Here is a 19,556-nt window from a genome sequence, read left to right on the forward strand (position 1 = left end):
AACATTCTAGTATCTGCGAAGAATGTTATTACATTACTTCGTTTGATTATTGACAAAAGAATTTTATTTTCTACGGGTTATCATATATGTATATATGAATAGAAGGAATAGAGTCTTTTAATCGATAAGTCGATCCTTCTATTACACGTGTTTTTATTTCCGCGATTACAGAATATCGATCATCGAAATATCAAATATATAAAAATTAGAAGTTTCATCATTGATAAGTGGTCTCTAATCATATTAAAGATGGCATAATAACTAAAATGATTCAGAATTATAAACGATTTCATAAATTGTGAAATTCATCTTAAGTTATCCTACGATATGCTTATATATATCTTGATCGATAATGCAAAATCTACCTGTACGACTGTTAGAAACAAAAATGGTATTCGTTTACCTGCTCCGAAATTAATAGTCATAAATAGACATGTGAATGCTAGGTGTCGCGAGAATGAATTTTTTAAATCAGCATAGTTGCATGATCTAGACGATCGATCTCGCAAATTGTGTAATTGAGTGGCAAATTTATAAAATTAATTTTTTCACATTTCTTTATTGTTAACGAGTTTAGCAAATTATAGGAATCGAAGATATTTTTCCGAGTAGACATTTCTACATATATTTCTACAGAGTATTGAAATATTCTTAATTCATGGGATCGTTAATCTTTCGTAATATATTAATTGCTTTTTCTTTCGCTATTTATCAACGCGTTATCATAAACGGTTAGAACATCGATTGTTTTCGTATTGCGTAACATTGCGTAACATTGACCCTGTCCTCATTTATCAGATTATTTTGTGCTACGAATCCGTGACGCTTTTGAAATTATGCTCGGTTATATTCGTTGTCGATATGTAATCCAGTGCAATACCAAGAATAATGTATCGTTGAATTTGTTTTCTTATCAGTTACAAGACTGTTGTAATGCAAATATGTAGTATCATTTTCGAGATTTGAAATCTCGAAAAAAAGTGGCCCCGAGAAAATATTTTTGACTATCACCATATTTGTCCCTTCGTACCGAATATTCTTTTCTATTAATGGACCGAGAACGATCAGTTATAGTAACTATTTACGAGCGTGTATCTCGTGAGAAAGTTAATGTAAAGTTTTTACCATAGTTGGTAAAACGTTATTGAAATAATCTCTATCGCGTGTAACGATTACATACATTTGATTTCCATTGACACGATGAATTTGGTCTGTGTGCGTAATGTACATTGTCGGCCATAAACGCAAGCGCATCAATCGTTACATTTGTTTAGAAAGGTAGGAGATCTTTGTATTACGAGATTTACATATTAAACGTCAAATTTTTATACTTGTATTAAAATTAAGAAAAAAGAAAGAAATGTTTAATATGCAAAAAATTGTCATCAACGAAATAATGTAAGTGCGTCGAAGATGATCAAATTAAATTATAATAGAGAATAAATAAATAACTCGTCCTTGAATATTTATAGTTGGTAATTTACTTCTGAAAGGAGTACAAAGATAAATAAATAACTCGTCCTTTAATATTTACAGCTGGTAATTTACTTCTGAAAGGAGTACAATCCGATAAACAGGATAGGTAACTTGAAGTGTTGAACGTTACTATGTTACTCATATATACATGTAGTACAATTATAATAGAAGCAAATAAATAACTTGTTCTTGAATATTTACAGTTGGTAGTTTACTTCTGAAAAGAGTACAAAGATAAATAAATAACTCGTTCTTTAACATTTATAGTTGGTAGTTTACTTCTGAGAGGAGTACAATCCGATAAACAGGATAGGTAACTTGAAGTGTTGAACGTTACTATGTTACTCATATATACACGTAGTACAATTATTTATTATAGACAGTCTGTAGCTCTCGACGACGCTGTTCATATATTTCTTAAGTAAGTATTATTACTAAGTCATCACGTGGTAATATCGAATTATCTATTATAACGACTATATAACGCTGGTAAGTTGATAGGTTCGCTTATTAGAAATACGTTTTCTTAAATATGATAATTAAATATATGTTGAAAATGATAACGTGAGTTCGTGCTCGCCGTTCATACGCAGATGCGTTAGTTATAAGAAATAGTAATTATAAGATAGTTCTAGTTACAGTTAAGATGTTTTTTTGTTTTTTTATCCCTAATCCATGTAAGAATGCGCGAAAAAGGTTTTTTTTGGCTCAGAACGGTGTGATAGATTTATCCAAGGTATAAAATAAAAGCTATTGTGATCCTACCTCTGAATATAGAAAAGAACAAGTTATAGACCCAGGTTCAATAATTAATTATTATTTTTATTGAAAATATTATTAATAGTAATAATATTGAGGAGTGCAGAAGATAACCTAAAAAAAAAAAAAAAAAAGGAAAAAAAAAAGCATGATCGATGATTCAGTGTTGAATATCATAAGGGCGCTTTATCGAATATATAATAATTGCTTACGTGATAATAGTTATCAAAAGAATATAAAAAAAGTCGAGCGGGGCGAGTTTAAGTATTGAAAAACTGAACAAAGAAAATTACGACACGTGGAAATTGCAAATGGAGGCAACGCTAGGCCTACCGGCATTTGAGACGTAGCTACCTCTACCAAAGTCGGTCGAAATGGCCGCTCTTTAAAAAATACGTAATAGTAGAATATTTTTATATTTATTGATCTATTATTATCTTACAAAAGAAACTCCATATTCTGAGATCATAAAAACTATATAATAACAACTTTAATAATAACAATAAGTGCAATAAGTATGAAGAATATTCAGTACTAAAACCTTTGGTAATAAGAATGTTAAAATAAATTTCCATTGGTAAATATAAGAAGTATAATATAAGAATATAATAATAAGCGTAATAGAATAAATAAAATACAAATATAATTTAAATTATTAGGTACAAAATTTATCATTCATCACGTTTCTTACAAACATAAGCTTTCTTCTGCGTGCATTTTTTTACATATTTTTTACAAAGATTGTAAATGGTGGTGGTCTTATTATTATTACAGTACCGTGTCTGACACCATTTGCGAGAATAAAAGGTGAGTTCTTTGACGTACTTCGGATCTCAGATGCGCTATGTTCTATCCGTGATTTTTCATTGTCAGCGGCAAGTTCATCTACTAATCGAAACATAAAATCTTTTCTGGATATCTACTCACCTGTCGTTTTCTTATATAAAATCCAGGAAATTATGCCAGCTAAATCTAAAATATTAAAAAATACTTGAAGTGGCTATCTTCTTGATCCCGATTTCACGCTATATTTTTTTGCCATTTGTCTTTGAATATATTGTGCAAGAGTAATCTCCCAGAAGCTGACCCTTCTTGAATTCTTTCCCACTTAGTTCCGTTTATGGCAATTTCATTTGGACTAGCTTGTATACTTTCAGTTTCACTTTCAGAACTTGAAAGCATCCGAGCACATCTTTTGCGTAAATTCAAAATGTTCTCTTACTCATTTTCTGAGGACTCATTTTCTTTGTCACTAATGTCACTATTACTGTTATCACTACAAATTTCAATTTCTTTTTCCCCTGGTTCACTTCCTTCACACTCAGAGAATTCATTATCCTCGATATCAGAGCATTCCATTGGTATCCTTTTCAGTTTTTGCAACAATTCGAATGCTTCCAATTGTTTATATTTTCAAGACTTGTAAAATATTGTTTTATAAAACGAGAAATCAGGTCTTATTCCAATGACTTTTTGAATCCATAGAACCAATCAGAAATCAAAAAGTAAAATTAGCGAATGACAAATTAGCTGAAATCAAAAGTAAAGGTACTGCAATATTATTTAGTTATATAAAAAACAAACTTGAGAAATTTCGATTGGAAAACGCATTATACGTACCAGAATTAAAAGCAAATTTGATCTCAGTATCAAAAGTTACAGCAAATGGAAAAAGGATTATATTTACAAATAAAATGGCTACAATATTTGGAAAGAAGGATGAAATCGTTATTACTGCTATTTGTAAAAGGGATTTATATATTGTAGATACAAAATCTGAATATATTGGTATGGTATATGAAAACAGAAATATACTTATGGATTGGCACTATCAATATGGACACTTAAATGAATCTGATCTTCGGAGATTAATAAATAAAAATATGGTAAATGGCCTACCTAACGTAAGATTGAGTAAAATGAATACTTGCGAAATATGTTTGAAAGGCAAACAACATTAAAAATGTTGGAAATATTAGAACTGATACATTTTGATGTATGTGGCCCTATAAGACAAACATCTTTGGATGGAGCAAAGTATTTTGCCACCTTTATTGATGACACATTAAGGTTTGTATATGTGTATATCCTTAAGACAAAAGATGAGGTTAAAAAGGCATTTTGGAAATTTAAAGCTTTAGTTGAAAGACAAACGGGTAAAAAGATAAAAACCCTCAGAACTGATAATGGTTTGGAATATTTAGGAAAGGATTTCACAAATGAATTGGAAAATTGTGGTATTTGCAAGGAATTTACAACTTCCCATACACCTCAGAAAAATGGAGTAGCTGAGCGAATGAATAGAACACTCATGGAGATGGCATTATGTATGTTGATCCAGTCAAAGTTACCTATCCAATTTTGGGTGAAAGCTGTTAATACAGTGTCATATATTAGGAATAGGTGCCCAACAGTTCATGGTAAAACACTATATGAAATTTGGCACAAAAGGAAACCAAATGTGAATCATCTTAAAATTTTTGGTACCGAAGCTTATGTATTAACTAAGCGGCCCGATAAAAGTAAATTTGAAGCAAGATCAACGAAGTGTATTTTTATTGGATATTCCGATGAATCAAAAGCGTTTCGATTATGGGATCCAAGTAAAAGAAAAGTCATAATAAGTAGAGATGTTTCTTTCTTAAGAAATATTGAGTACCACAATGATGAAACTGAAAATGAACTTGAATAATTTAAATATGAACTGATAAATCAAGAATTTGACGAAGACATCTCAGAAGAGATTCATGAAGAAGAACATGATGATGGTGAAGACATGAATCAAAATGAAAATTGTGTTCAAGATAGATTTGTGGTCACGAGGGGGCAAGAAAGGCTAAACAATGCGAACAGGAAATGTTGGTAGACCAAGGAAAATTCATAAAACTGTCCCTATAAAACTATAAAATCAAGGAACTGTACAATTAGTCAATGATAATTTGACTGAGTCAATAGATGAATTATTATCTGGACCTCATGCAGAAAAATGGAAAGAAGCTATGAAAAAGGAATATGACTGCTTGATCAAAAATAACGTTTGGGAATTAGTAAAATGTCCAGTGAATAGATCTCCAATTGAATCAAAATGGGTTTTAATGACCAAATATAAAGAAAATGGAAAAGTTAAATGCAGAAAAGCTAGATTAGTAGCAAGAGGTTTTGCTCAAAAACCAGGTATTGAATACAATGAAACCTTCGCTCCCGTGGCACGATTAACTTCCATTAGAGTTATAATGGCCTTAGCTGCTAAATTAAAATTGGATTTATGTCAATTGGATATAACCATGGCATATGCTTATGGTGATTTGAATGAAGATATTTACATGCATCAAGTCAAATATTTTGAAGTACCGGGCAAGGAAGATTATGTATACTATTTAAAGAAATCTTTATATGATTGAAGCACTTCGATAAACAATGGTTTGATAAATTAAATGGTTACTTGAAAGAACTTAACCTTAAACAAATTGAAGAAGATCCTTGTGTTTATTCAATAACTGATAGAGATAAAATCCTCATACTGGCAGTTTATGTGGATGATCTAATAATACCCACTAACGACCATAAATTGTTTACTTACTTTAAAGAGAACTTAATGAAAAAGTTCGAAATAAGGGATCTTGGAAAATTAAATTTTTGTTTAGACCTGCAATTTTATCAAAATGAGGAGACCAAAGAAGGATATTGGTGATGATCTAACAGGATATGTCGACTCCGACTGGGGAGGTGATATTGATGATATAAAATCTAGAACTGGCTTCATATTCAAACTATCGAACGGTGCTATATCATGGAAATCTAGAAAGCAAAAAAGTGTGGCAATTTCCAGCACCGAGGCCGCTACATACATGGCGCTAACAGAAGCCACTAGAGAAGCCGTATACTTGCGACGATTTCTAAGCAAGTTTGATATATTGGTTGAAGAAAGAGCAATCGAAATATATTGTGACAACCAGAGTGCAGCTAAGTTTGTTCAAAATCCAGTGTTCCACGGTCGCACGAAACATATAGATATCCGCCATCATTATATTCGTGAGATTTTCCAAAAGGGAATCATTGGAATTTGCATCCATATGCAGATGCGTTAGTTACAAGAAATAGTAACTAGAAGATAGTTCTAGTTACAATCGATAGATTTAATCGATAAGTTTAAGATGTTCTTTTGTTTTTTTTATCCCTAGTCCATGTAAGAATGTGCAAAGAAGATTTTTTTGGCTCAGAACGGTGTGATAGATTTATCCAAGGAATAAAATAATAGCTATTGTGATCCTGCCTCTGAATATAGAAAAGATAATAATATATATATATATATATATATATATATATATAATATTCATGTATGATATATACATATTTATTTATATTTATATGTCGGAGATGAAAGGACATCGAAGCCTCCCTTTTGGAACTTCGGGATAATCCCATAACACCGTAATCTAGATTCTATCATAGGCGTAATTAAACAATTGTCGTCTTTCGATCCGATTGTATTTGTTCGAAATTTGTGATAATGAGCTTGGGCTCGAGGCGACAGCCAGTCGCCGAACGTGGCCGCGGTCACGGGATGAACGCTTTGTCTAACAAAGGTACGGAGTAATTCTATAGCTCTCCTTAAAAGAAATATTTGTAGCGGCACGCGACAGTAAACACCGGGTTTTTGTGTTTACTGTCGGTATACATTCCAACGGTTTCTGTCCCGTCTGGCTCGCCACACGCAGATCCTATTCTTCGAGTATGATGGTTATCAGATGCCGACGCGTCTCCGCAGTACATGTTCAGCTAGCCTGAGGGCCCGTTATAAATCTTAAGATTTAGCTAACTAAAGTCCTTCAAACAAACAGTCTTTGTCCCAACTACGAGAAGATAGAGGAGACCTATTTTTCAACGAACGACGTCTCCCACTAGCAACTTTCCCTCGAGGGCGGCTAGCATCTTTTTCTAACCACCGATGTGGAGATTGACCAATTAGCGGCAACGCCAATTTCCCTTACTTTCTGAACGAAGGCTATCCTCAACGAATCTGATGATCTCGTGTCCTTAGACACACCCCATTATAGTTTTCTTCTGTGGCATCATCGGGACGGAAATTCATTCCTTCTTGCGATCTCATCGACGAAAAGAGTAACACCTTACGACCCGTGAATATTACGCGTCCGACTTAGATTTTGTGAGCACGTTCCTCTTATCATCCCGTCGACCGCGGATTCGTTATTGAACCCAAGATCATTGTCATTAGTTTCTCGAGTATCTAATTACCACGGTTACTTGTCCAGTTCTATGATAATCGTATTTGCACTAGTCAATGTCTTCTCTATTGCATAACGACACGTGTAATTCAAACGAAGATTTTATTTAATTTCAAGAAGAATAAGTCATTTGCGTTATTTTTGTTTTGCCATGGAGACTGCAAAGGGTAGAGGTCTGATCCGGCAAATAACACATACATACGTGCTTTTATTTTATTTCATCAAATTTCCTAACTCAATTTTCTGAAACTTTCGTGTGAAACATGGAACTCTCGTCGAATAAAAGTGAAAAGACAGGAAAGAAAATAAAGAAACTTTCCAAATTCATTTTGGTACTCGGTTAATTTTAACTGTATATCATATGACTTAATATGGAAATAATATAACTCAACTTTCATTGACAATTAGTATCTAATTTATTAGTTACGGATAAAGAGAACATCAAACTTGAATACGTGTATATTTTTCTAATTAGAACAGAATAGATAATGTTTCTTGTTTTATGAATCGCAGCATACATCCATACAACGCCATATATGCATTTACGATCAATTTACAGACACAGTGGAGTATTCGTCATAATTCTTAGTACGTAGATTCTATTCTGTACTATATAGATAAATTAATACGTATGTACCATTTCTTTAGTTTCCTGCGTAGAGATATGAAATTATATAGAAATTCGCAGTCTAATTAACGGATGGAATTATCAATCTCTCGAGAATTAATGCTCGTTCGCGGCAGTGACTTTCACCTATTTATTTCCTTGCCATAGTTTTGAATGGGCAAAGATGATTATTTGAATAACATCTTGCGCGACTGTAATGCAGAAGGACAAAGATATAATATTAAAGGAAATTTGAAATTATAAAAAGATTTAGAAAAATTAGAAAAAGTAATTTGTTAGCACATAGCAACGTAGGAGGTAAAAATCGGAACCGCAGTGAAGGCTGTTAACGTATACTTGTATAGTGTAGAAATCGATGAAACGAATAGAATCGTGATTATTATTGCTGTGGTTAGGTGATTTTTATTCTATAGTGTATGTGTAACAATACGTGAAAAAGGATAGCAGGAGGTGAGGAAAGAGGTACATATATACCAGATACGTACGTATTACGTTACGTTACAGAAATCGGACCAACACTAATGGATTACACACAGATACCTGGTTCCCGTTATTTACATATATCGTATATGGGCGATAAGACACGGAAACCTGTCTCGAGAACTCGTGTCAGGTATCGGTGTCGCGGCGAACCGAGCGCCGTTGATCAAAATATTAACCAATATCGAATCATCGATTATCTGTTTTAGCCAGTCGCTGAAAAAACATCAAGAGGTCTACATCTTCTGGTAGTACATCAGGTGTACATCAGACATTTAAGAAAATGTGTGATGTAAGTCATTCTTTAAAATAACAATTTAGCCCTCTCCTTGTACGTATTTAAAATTACATTACGTTACACGATCATTACTTTATGTAAAATCGATGTAAAGATATTATTTTCTCTTGAAAGTATACTGATGTATCAGGATGTGTAAAAGATGAATTATTTTTACAGGAGTGGATGGATATTTCCATATACGTAAATGACATTACTCCACAGTGTCGTACCGTTCTAATGGTGATTAGTGAACTTAAGCTGAAGTTCGATATTCGTCAGATTAACCTGGAGAAGAAGGAACATCTATCAGAGGCATTTTTAAAAGTAAAAAATTCAATGCTTACCAGTAAACGAAACGCGTTAAAATGGAATTAAAATTTTTACTTGTTTCTAACTTTTTTACTAGATAAATCCTTTGCACACGATTCCGGTGTTAAAAGAGCACGACTTTGTTCTTATGGATAGGTAAAACATTTTTATATCTTCTACTTTGAATTCTTGATGTATTTATTTAATAATTAACATCGATTTCTTTTCAGTCACGCTATCGTTTGTTATGTGATTGATGATTTGTCAAATTATGATTATTCTCTATACCCGAAAGATCTGCAGATGCGAGCTCAGATTCAACAGTATCTCGTATTCGAAGCGGCGACAATGTTCCCTCTTGTGAAACACACTTTGGTGAGTAATTCATTGTTCGAGTGAGTGGTGAAGTTTATTTGGTGTATGTCAGATTTTTCACATCTTATTGTCATCTTATCCATTTGTGTCATCGGCTTACGTTTTTCCCATCGTTGGGAAATCCGTTGCACGTATAAAACAATGGTGATTGCTAATACTTGTATAGTCAAGCATCCAAAGGCCAGTTTTCCAAATTCACTTTCACCACGACTCGTATAGTAAGATAAAAGAATTTCATCGCGCTACAGATTTTCAAACAAACAGGAAGGAAACGTTTGTGTTGCGCATTTACATAGGTTAGTTCGTGCACTCCTATCGATGATGCTGTACTAGACAAAGGCGGTCATCGGGGAGGCCGATTAAGTCGCGCGAAAGGAGGTTAATGCGATTCGCTTTTCCGCGCGTATGTACACGCAGGAGCATTATGTGATACCGGCAGGAAGTTCTTGAGCATCCTATGTACCTTTTACGGCGCCTAATAAAGTCAGCTAACTGTACATTTTTGTCCGTGATGGGCCAACTACGAGCGACTCGTTTCCAGACGTGTACTTCTATACATATACACTTTTAACTAGTAGCAAGGCCAAATTAATGTTACTAATGTTGTAATGTGTAATTAATGTAATTAAGCAAGTTTTAAGCTTTCCGAACAGGAGAAAGAAGCGCGTTTTTAGTTAAGTTTATGCGAATTGGAGAAAAAGATGAAAGATTTTGTTCGGCAAGAAATTGAAAAAAGAGGGTTATATTAATTCTGCTATGGCCTTCGAATTTTTTTACGACTCTATCTTGCTTCGGTTTCGAGCAAGTAAAAAAGACTTTTAATGTTTTAAGAGAATCATTGATATATATTTGAAAGAATCACGAGAGAGAAACGAGAGTCGTGTATATCAATAATGATTTTTTTTATGTTTTTCTCGAATTCAAGCAAATTTTCGAACGATCACTATATGACGTTTCTAGTTAGGAATCCAGGTGATTAATAAGCTAACGTGAAAGCAACATATGAGAATAAATTTGAGAAAATATACAGATTCTTTCTAGAAATTGAGAATCCACACTAAAAACCTAAATCTAACCCATAGCGTTGATGTTGTAAGCATACGATACGGTTGATTATAGTAGAACATGTACGTTGTACATAGACTTAGAAGTTATACGAATTAACTTCGACCCTTGGAAATAAATGTGCGTCCGGAAGTTTGGTTTTGTGCAGACTATAACGCAGTTGCTCATGACGCAAACCTTCTGCAGTGACAGATAATTTCATAGGCTGATGATATCCACATCATTAATTCGGAATATTTACAATTCTATTATATCCTCGTTCATTTAAATTTACATTTTCTACACTTTATGTATTTTTCCTTTTTATGTTATTTGTAATTTTTCACTGTCATAGCTACCGATAATATTGGGACAAGAGTCTACTATCACCGAAGAAAAGTTGAACGGATGTAAAGAAGCGTTCTTGTACTTGGATAAGGTTCTGGAAGGCAAGAAGAAGTGGTTGGTCGGCAAATCTTACACTGTCGCGGATATTAGTTGCGTAACTCTGGCCAGCAGTATCTCTGTAAGTTGTTTAATTTTTATTAAAACGAATATCACAACGTTTCGAGAATCAGATGACATCTTTCCGAATGTTTTCTCTAGATTCTGGTGGATATGGATCAATATCCGAATGTAAAGGCTTGGCTAAAAAGCTGCGAGGAAGAAATATTAAGCTACAAAGAATGGAATGTACCAGGGCTTAAAAAATTACATCCACTTCTTACTTCCGCACTCCCCAAATCCTAAATATATAAAATATACCTATATATGTATATATATATATCTATATCTATAGATAAATAAGTATCATATATACATATATAGATATATAGATATAATAAATATATCTATAATCAGAGTGGAAGAGTGAGGTGATTGCTCTGATAATATGTGTGAAGTTCTAACAATTTTTTCTTATTTCTTATATATCATTTTTTAAATTTGTAATTTTGCTATAATTTGTTCTATACACAGTTGTATGACAAATACTAATAAAAATACATATATACTTATATCAGATTCACTTTAAACTCTCTCTCTCTCTCTCTCTCTCTCTCTCTTAGCTTCACTTAAAAAACGTAAACAAAATGTCGTTTAATTAGCGACGCATTATTCGTCGAATGGCGTGCAGTAACGCTCGAGCGAAGGTCTCATTTCATTATTGTCAACATGCAGTGCATATCATTCACCGGACACGATGTTTCCCGGAAGGGTAGATAACTCGTATTCTGATTAATATGTCTTTTTTTCGCGTATTTTCACTTTTGTCTTTTTGCGATATTCCTTTTGTATCTTTCTCTCTGATTTCTAGTGTTATCAAAGATATCTGTATGGTCACATGATCGACATTCGACCGTGAAGACCACACAAGGAGCAACGATTGTGAGCCATAGAATTTCTCCATTGTTATCAATGCGACATAGGTCGATAAATAAACAAAAGAATGCTAGAGGATTCGTACAATTATACTCCACCGCATTTTTTGGTCTTGCTGGATCTAAAGTACACGCGATATTCTCTACACCTACACTCTTTCATTATTATATTAAAGACTAGTCGTGTCTCATAATATTCAACTAGATTAATCATATTATGAAAAGTTCAATTATATTATAAAAAGTTCAAGATTGAATTTCGAGATGTTAGGCGATTCAAACAACTCTATCTTACCATGTCAAAGAGTCAGTATGGCTCAAGATACGATTACTTGGCGTTGAGGGTCAAAGAAGAGGTGTTGTCAGAAGCCAAATATTACACGTTGTCGTCACCACCATCGCCGAGACAATATCATCGACGGCCTGACGTCCTTTAATCCGCGTATCTATGATTATTACGACATGTCCTGTTTGCTCTGGACTCTGGATACGTTTACACAGAGGATCTATAAATTGCAAGCCTTCATCAGATTTTGCTATGCCTCTACGCCGTTTCGTAACCGTGTAAATCGTGGCTGATATCCATTTTCTCGATTAGTATTCGAGACGCTTCATTTTCATCTGTTTCATAATTATTTGTATGGCAGACGAAAAATCAACTTGGGAGTTTTGAGTTTCACGAAATTGTGTGCCGTTATGACGTATGCGGAAATGGAAACGAGGAAGGTTGGTAATCAAGAAAATTCATGGTCTACAGTGACAGGTCAAAACTGTGTTGCCAACGGTTTGATGGAACCTACGCAATCGCTGACATTGAACCTGTTTATGGCACGGACAAACGTCTTTTTGCCTACTTTTTTGTTACTCCATTGAAACTGGTTGCGACTATATTTGTAATAGTTCATCATTACACCGCGGTGTATCATATGTTTGATAGAAAATTGCAAGAAATAATACCAATAATAGTAACTTGGCATACATCGTTAGCTTTTCTGTTTAGCATTATTTGATTTTATATATTGATTCGTTTTGTAGATTTGCACAGATTTAAGATCAATCTCGTATATGGCACAGTGGATGCGCACGAGACTTTTTGTTTCTCGTTGTTTCGTCCAAAGATAGATGCGAATCAACGTGATCTCTCTGCAAATCGGAATCTACGTTTCGTCTAGAAGATTATTGCACTCGGTAGGTGGTTTCGAGGAATCGAACTGAACGAGTTCCAAGTTTCGCAAGAATCGTCCAATCTCGTTTGGAAGAACCACCGACGAGAATTTGATTGTTTCCAGTTGGTTTCTAAAATTTCGATAATCATGAAGTATTGAAAATTGACGGAGACACACCGATTTGAAATAGATTGATTTTAATCTTTTCAAATATAAAATATTATGTAATCTATTTTCAGTAGCAATGAAACGATGTATTCAGGTATGGGAGATCGATAAGTAAAGAAATTATTACCTTGTTCGGTTAACACGCTCGACTACTGCACGTTTTGTAATATCGTCGATCTGTCTAAACGACCACTTTCATTGTCTTCTATGCGTGGATATTGTATGGAAAACAACGTGATTACGGGAAATGCACGCGTTGCACGAGAAGTCGATTAATTAGCCACCACTTCTTCCTTTACCGTGTTTAGTCGTCTCGCAAATGCGTCATACTTTACCTATTTCTCCCTCCTTGCCTCTCTCTGTATTTATTAGGTAACTGTCGATATAACGACGGAGACAGGTTTTTCACTCTTTCTTTTCAGTGGGATCTCCCCTTGGCATGAATTCATGCAACCATTTCTTTACTTTCTGATATAGTCACCGCATCGGCCGGTACTACGTCGGTATAATGCAACGCATATGCAGCCCCAGCATTCTCGATTTCTACGAAATAAGACGCGGAGGGCGAGCTCTGGTCGGACAGGTTCTCTCGCTTTTTGGTTCTCGTTTTTTAAATACCACGTGCTTCGTATTTTTAGATTCAGCTATGCGGCTTAAAAAATACAGATAAATAGGATCGTCGATTCGGTTACGTGGAAATCCGCTATCCTCTTTCGTGTCCGCTAATAGGATTACCACCCGTGACTGATAAAGAGTAGAAAAAAGAAGAGAATCTCATTTCAGTCAACCAGAATGGACCTACCGTTTTCGAAAAGAAAAAGAAAAGAAAAGAAAAGAAAGAAGATGAAGGAAAGGATCAAGCATCTTCAGTTTCCCTTCCACGTAGCGTTCTTTATATTAGAGACGCGAGAATATTTACGAACCACGGAGGAATCGCCTTTGAGCCATTTATTTCTCTTCACGCTTTGAGGATATTAACGAGGAGATGCGGTTGTTCGTTTTTCTTTCTTCTGTGATGTCTATCTCCCTTAAAGTCATCTCTACATACCTGAACCATCCCGCGGCAAAAACACTTTCAATTACACACTCCAAGTCTTCTCGAATCTATTTAGTTCCTGCCTGGACAACCTTCGATTCGCTTCGATCGAATATTTCCCCGTCGATCAATATTTTTCTTCTTATATACTGCTTCAGAAAATACGATAAACGAACGATCGTTTAAATCGTTCTACGAAGAAGATCGTATCAACTTCTTGGCGAAGTCCCCACACGAAAATCCTCGATCCATCTGCTCCTGTCGAACGAAGAAATTCTTTGAAACGCTGTCTGGAACTGGTTCGCACAGTTTTTCACTGATATTTGTAACGAAGAGAGGTTCTTTTTTCGTATATTCGTTACGATAGGTGTTGATTTATACGATGTTAATGGCAATTGTTAACGAAACACTGGCAGACCTTAGGTACATTGTGATGAAAGTGAAAGAGAAAATGATGAGAAATTCGCCATTGAGAATGTAAGAAGGATCGCGATTAGGTGTACGTTAGTGTATTCTTAAGATCTTACTTCTATGGTTGGTTATAACGCATAAAACTTGAATCAAAGAAGCCACCATGAAAGTATCGACCATAAGTATTAAGATATTATCTACTAGTATGCCACTAGATGTATTAATATGTATTTGGTACAAATTGAAATTTTTACTGGTTTTACTCGCCAGTTATTTTAGTAAAAATTTGTCATTTTATTCGCATCATACATGCCATATAATGTAAAATTTTAAATACAGTAAAATTTGTTAAGATTTTTCAATAAATATAACGATTAGAAGATGCACCAACGCTTATGGTTAATGGTGTGTATAAAAAAATAGATAATGCGAGAAGAACAACTTTTATTCATTTACTGGAAAAGAAATTAATCAAATTCTCAGAGATGCACCATTGAAAATTTCTAAAATTTCTATGAAAAATCGCAAACCGACCATTTTAAGTATATTCTGGAAATTAGTATTATGTAACTAAGTCGTGACGTAGTTAATCGGCGAAAAACGTGGTTTGATGTATCGCGCAACGCAAAGTGTTTATTCTGTCTGACGATAATGTATAAATTTCGGTCTGATACTTTCCTTCTTTCGAACGATAATTAATTTCATCATTTTACAATTTTGGCGCTCATTTATTTTCCTCCGTCTAGATACCATTAATTAATATTAATTAATAACCGAAGCAATCGTTTGACCGATGAGAGGATGAGTTTCGATAATGGAAATGATAGGCAACTGCGTATGATTGGTCTCAGTTGAACGTTTCAATACAACAAGAGGTCAGTCGATCGACCTATTCGTCTTAAATCCCGTATGCGTCTATTTGCTAAACAAATCGGGTCGTCAAAAGTCGCTTTGACGCTCCTTCTGCGCAAGTAAATAAATTTAAGTATTGGTAACAATTCACTAGATGACAATTCACTGGAATTAACGAATTGTACGATCGATAGGATCTGCGATAGGATTAATAATACAAAATTGTTGTTTTAAATTGCAACGTTAAAAACCACTGATTACGCGAGGTTATTCAATTTTAACAGGCTCGAATGTCAATGACCCTCGCAACAAAATAAATGGGTGGACAATAGTTCGACGATATAACGCTGAAGATAAAGTTAGGGATTATTTATAAAATTGTTGGAATTTTTAATCGTCCGAATTTCAATACACTTTAGATCGTCATGTTAATCGTGTATGAGTTTGAATCACTATATATTATGTATCGTTATATATTATACATTATACCTTTTGTATCAAGATATTTATATATACAACATATTTCGATTTCTACGAAAGAGTTCCTGAATCACTATACAAGAACTCCTGTGGCGAATCCTTGTCTCAGTGTCTTGTTCTTTTTAAAATATACCTACATATATGTAAATCCTATTTTCTGAACGTCCGATGAACAAATGAATATCAATAGCTGTACAAGATTTTCCACGCGGCTTACTATCCCTTTCTCCTCTTTCATTTTCTCAGGAAACAAATCTGAGTAAACAGTACCGCTCCACTGATTCTCCCAGAGGAATTCGATTACCTTTTTCAAGAGCGATGCAACGAATAGGATAAAATAAAGGAAGTAAGGAAAGGGAACCATAGGGCGCTCTAGGTAAAAAACAAATCACACCTCAGGCGTCCATGGTTTATCCCGTGTCTCTGAATACCATAGCGAGAACGATTGCTTTTATTTCGTTGAAAGGTCGGAGCCGAAATCGCGAAAGAAAGGATAGAAAAAAAAAAGAAACAGAAAGAAAGGAAAAGGAAGAGATGAAGTTGAAGGATATCAGGTCCACGGGGATCATTTAGGCGAGAAACATTCGCGTACAACCATGTTGTTGTATACGAACCTATAAATACATATTCACGAGCGGATGTTGAGGCATTGCTAAGGTCCACGTGGTCGTGGATCACGGTGGTGGCAACAGTCGGCCCCCGACCGTCGTCCAAGTGTGCATAAACGCGAGTCGGTGTGTTTCTCTTTTGCGAGACGAACAGTAAGAGCAAGGAAGATCGTGAACCGACGGAACAGGTCGGGGCGAGTTCCCTTTCGACTGGTGTTTTCGTTCGAACGCGCCTCGTGGAGGAGATAGCGGTTGTCCGTTTAAACGTAACATTTGCCAAAAATTTGCGCAAAGGAACGCTTCGTCCGCTACTGAACTGTATCGCATATCGTCGCTTGGACGCAATAACGATCAGTTCTTGACGCGATCGACGCTCGACATCACGAAGTTGCTCGTTTCAATCGACGTAATCGTAAGACCAACGATCGGTGCAACGTTCTTCCGTGTTTTTCCTTTTTCCCGCGTCCGACGACGGTGTGTTGACAACACGCGGTATTGGCGACTGCATTTTCACGAATTTGAAAACCGTCAGATCGATGAGGTTCGAACGATATTGAAGCCTCGGGCTTGTGCTTTGTTCGACGATCAAGCAACGAAGGTTAATATATCGAACTGCGCGATTCGGAGGAAATTACCGAGCAAGTAAACGTAAGTACTACAACGTGATTGCATTGTTACGCAAGGAGAACCGCGTTGTTTACCGATTCATGTTTCCCTGGATCTTTGGGGGCCCTGGTTGCCTCCTTCTCGGAACGCTTCAGAAATTATGTGCCAGCATGAAATGTAAAACGTTCGATTGAAATTCAAAACGATCGGGCCTGAGGTTCGCGTCAAAGCGGTTTGTTTTGATGGCGTCGACAGCGTTTTCTCTTTGTTGAATGTCTCTCTTTCTTTTTGTTCTGCGCAAACGCTTCATATTCCGATATATCCGGCTTCCTGTTCGTAACTCGATCGTTGTTGCCCTTTCAGCAAATATCTTTCGGTTCGCATACGGTCAGAACTTTCGAGAGCGATGCTCGAAGAGCGCTTTGCAAATTCAACCAATCAGTTTTTCGATTCGGCTCGTCCGTCTATCAATGTAAAACAAGCTTCCAACTTGTTGTTCTCGTTGCGGTGTACACGTTGAGGAATGTAAGTAATACAGTGTCGTTCCCTTCCGAGATTCCTTTATTCTTCTTTTCCCATTGGCAAGGTCTACGCGCTGTTATGACATCGGGAAACTTGTTCGACCAGCTACGCTCCGCTGCAATCTGTTTAGGCTTCTGAGAAAAACGATGCTGCTGTTTCTTCCTATTGCCTTTTGTTATCGATCATTGATCAAAACATGCTTTCAACGCTTCATGATGCACCACGTTTAAATTATCTTAAAGGAAGCAAGCATCTCTCATAAAGTTGTGAAACGCGTTTCGTATTCAAAGATTTCCTTCTGTTACTTGTACGTGTGATATTACTATGTATGGACTTTTGAAAATTAGCACGCAAGGATTTTGACGTATCGTGAAAAGTGTTAATCATTGTCTTTTCGATCGTTCCGCGTCGGCTCGTCGACTTTGAACCGTGCAACTCGTGATCCTTAATGATCGAGAACATCTTGATAATAAAGAATCGATTTTGCTAGCAATACTCTATTATTTAGAACTTTAAATTACACTGTGAAGTAAATTCTAGGTTGTCAGGTGTCTGAAACGGAAGAGGTTAAGGAAACGATTATGATAGAATTACGTTCATTAATCGCGTATCTTTAGATTCTCCTTCAAAGATTCCTTGAATTTTTTTCTCTTCATTAATCCTACTGAATCTTATCGAATCTTACCGAAACAATGCCTTTGTTTTATCGGAGATCGTTTTATCGATTATCTAATATCGAAGAAGGTAAATTGCGATTTCTTTGTCCAAGTTTGGTCTTCCTTTCTTACGTCAGGTGTCTCTTCAATCTTCTGCAAATACGTTATCCTCTTTGCTATTATCGTTACCTCTCGAAGGAGGAGATCAAACTAGAACTTCATCAATATTCTAATCAATACTGTAAAAAATATTCTCCAGAGCCTACATGATCTATCACGCGTTTCGCTTGTGCAACGTAGCTGAGAGACATAATTTACAAACGCAGTGAAAGTGCACACAATCTGTGACGTGCTAATGAATGAAACCATCCACCGACCGGAATGTTTCCCTTCAAACAAGTTTCTTTATAATCACTGATTTAACAAACAACGAGCATCAGGTGAAACAGCAGAATGTAAATTTATAGTTACGCGCAGCTGCATTGGATTACATCATGAAAATTTGTATTCTACTTATCGGAGGATTGTTATTTGTATTTACATTTTTATTACGCTTTCACGGACACACGAGTACTTTGATTTTGCTTCAGTGTCTTGCATTAGACATTAATCGTTTTATAATTTCACGCGAAAGAATTTGTTTTTTTCTTCTTCTTATCTTTCCCATTGTTATGACATTCGGGAAGCTCCCGACAATTTTCGTAAATGCATCCGCGAATGCCAGCGATTATACAAATGACAGAGTGAAGATGGTACGTATTTCCAAATCAATAATTACTTCGCATCTTTGTAATCTTGAATTGGAATAATGATAAGTGTGCGGAAGAGCTGGAGAATTCGTGTGCGTGTGTATGTGTGACTATGCTACTCAATTTGGAGGTCAACCATCGTAATTGCCAACGCGCCATTTAAAATATTTATTTTCGATTGTCATTAATCGGTTTTTGTCTATCGTAAATCGATGATTTCCTGAAATGTTATTTAACTACATTGTACAGTATAAATCTGTGATCTTCGATATCTTTCCACTATGTCAAGATCCAACAGTAGTTATAAATAGTCGACGACCTTCGTC

The 19,556-nt window shown here is 35.3% G+C and overlaps 1 protein-coding gene and 1 long non-coding RNA gene across 6 annotated transcripts; one reads left to right on the top strand and one right to left on the bottom strand.

Annotated features, from left to right (window-relative positions):
• Positions 1-1,160: 1,160 nt before the first annotated feature.
• LOC117206552 (glutathione S-transferase 1-like) lies at positions 1,161-11,611 on the top strand. 5 transcript variants are annotated; one of them, XM_033446014.1, is made up of 7 exons: positions 1,161-1,278; positions 8,799-8,881; positions 9,047-9,193; positions 9,276-9,334; positions 9,409-9,553; positions 10,953-11,123; positions 11,204-11,611. In XM_033446014.1, the coding sequence occupies exons 2-7, from the start codon at positions 8,873-8,875 to the stop codon at positions 11,345-11,347; spliced, it is 675 nt and encodes a 224-aa protein (XP_033301905.1). In that variant the 5' UTR covers positions 1,161-1,278; positions 8,799-8,872; the 3' UTR covers positions 11,348-11,611. The 5 variants fall into 5 exon arrangements, with proteins under 5 accessions (XP_033301905.1, XP_033301899.1, XP_033301900.1 ...); XM_033446008.1 differs by lacking the exon at positions 1,161-1,278 and adding an exon at positions 1,856-1,897; XM_033446009.1 differs by lacking the exon at positions 1,161-1,278 and adding an exon at positions 1,884-1,965.
• On the bottom strand, positions 11,443-14,129 carry LOC117206553. Its single transcript, XR_004487414.1, has 2 exons — positions 13,438-14,129; positions 11,443-13,272 (listed from the first exon to the last, which is right to left on the bottom strand). It is a non-coding gene; the product is annotated as an uncharacterized LOC117206553 (long non-coding RNA).
• Positions 14,130-19,556: the final 5,427 nt, after the last annotated feature.

Source organism: Bombus bifarius, unplaced genomic scaffold, assembly GCF_011952205.1.
Source record: "Bombus bifarius isolate JDL3187 unplaced genomic scaffold, Bbif_JDL3187 scf7180000008008, whole genome shotgun sequence".
Lineage (NCBI taxonomy): Eukaryota > Metazoa > Arthropoda > Insecta > Hymenoptera > Apidae > Bombus > Bombus bifarius.

Bases quoted from the DNA above. Each gene is read 5' to 3' on its own strand.
- LOC117206552 (XM_033446014.1), top strand. The intron at 9,335-9,408 runs GTAAAACATTTT...ATTTCTTTTCAG, and splicing joins GACTTTGTTCTTATGGATAG to TCACGCTATCGTTTGTTATG. The intron at 9,554-10,952 runs GTGAGTAATTCA...TCACTGTCATAG, and splicing joins CTCTTGTGAAACACACTTTG to CTACCGATAATATTGGGACA.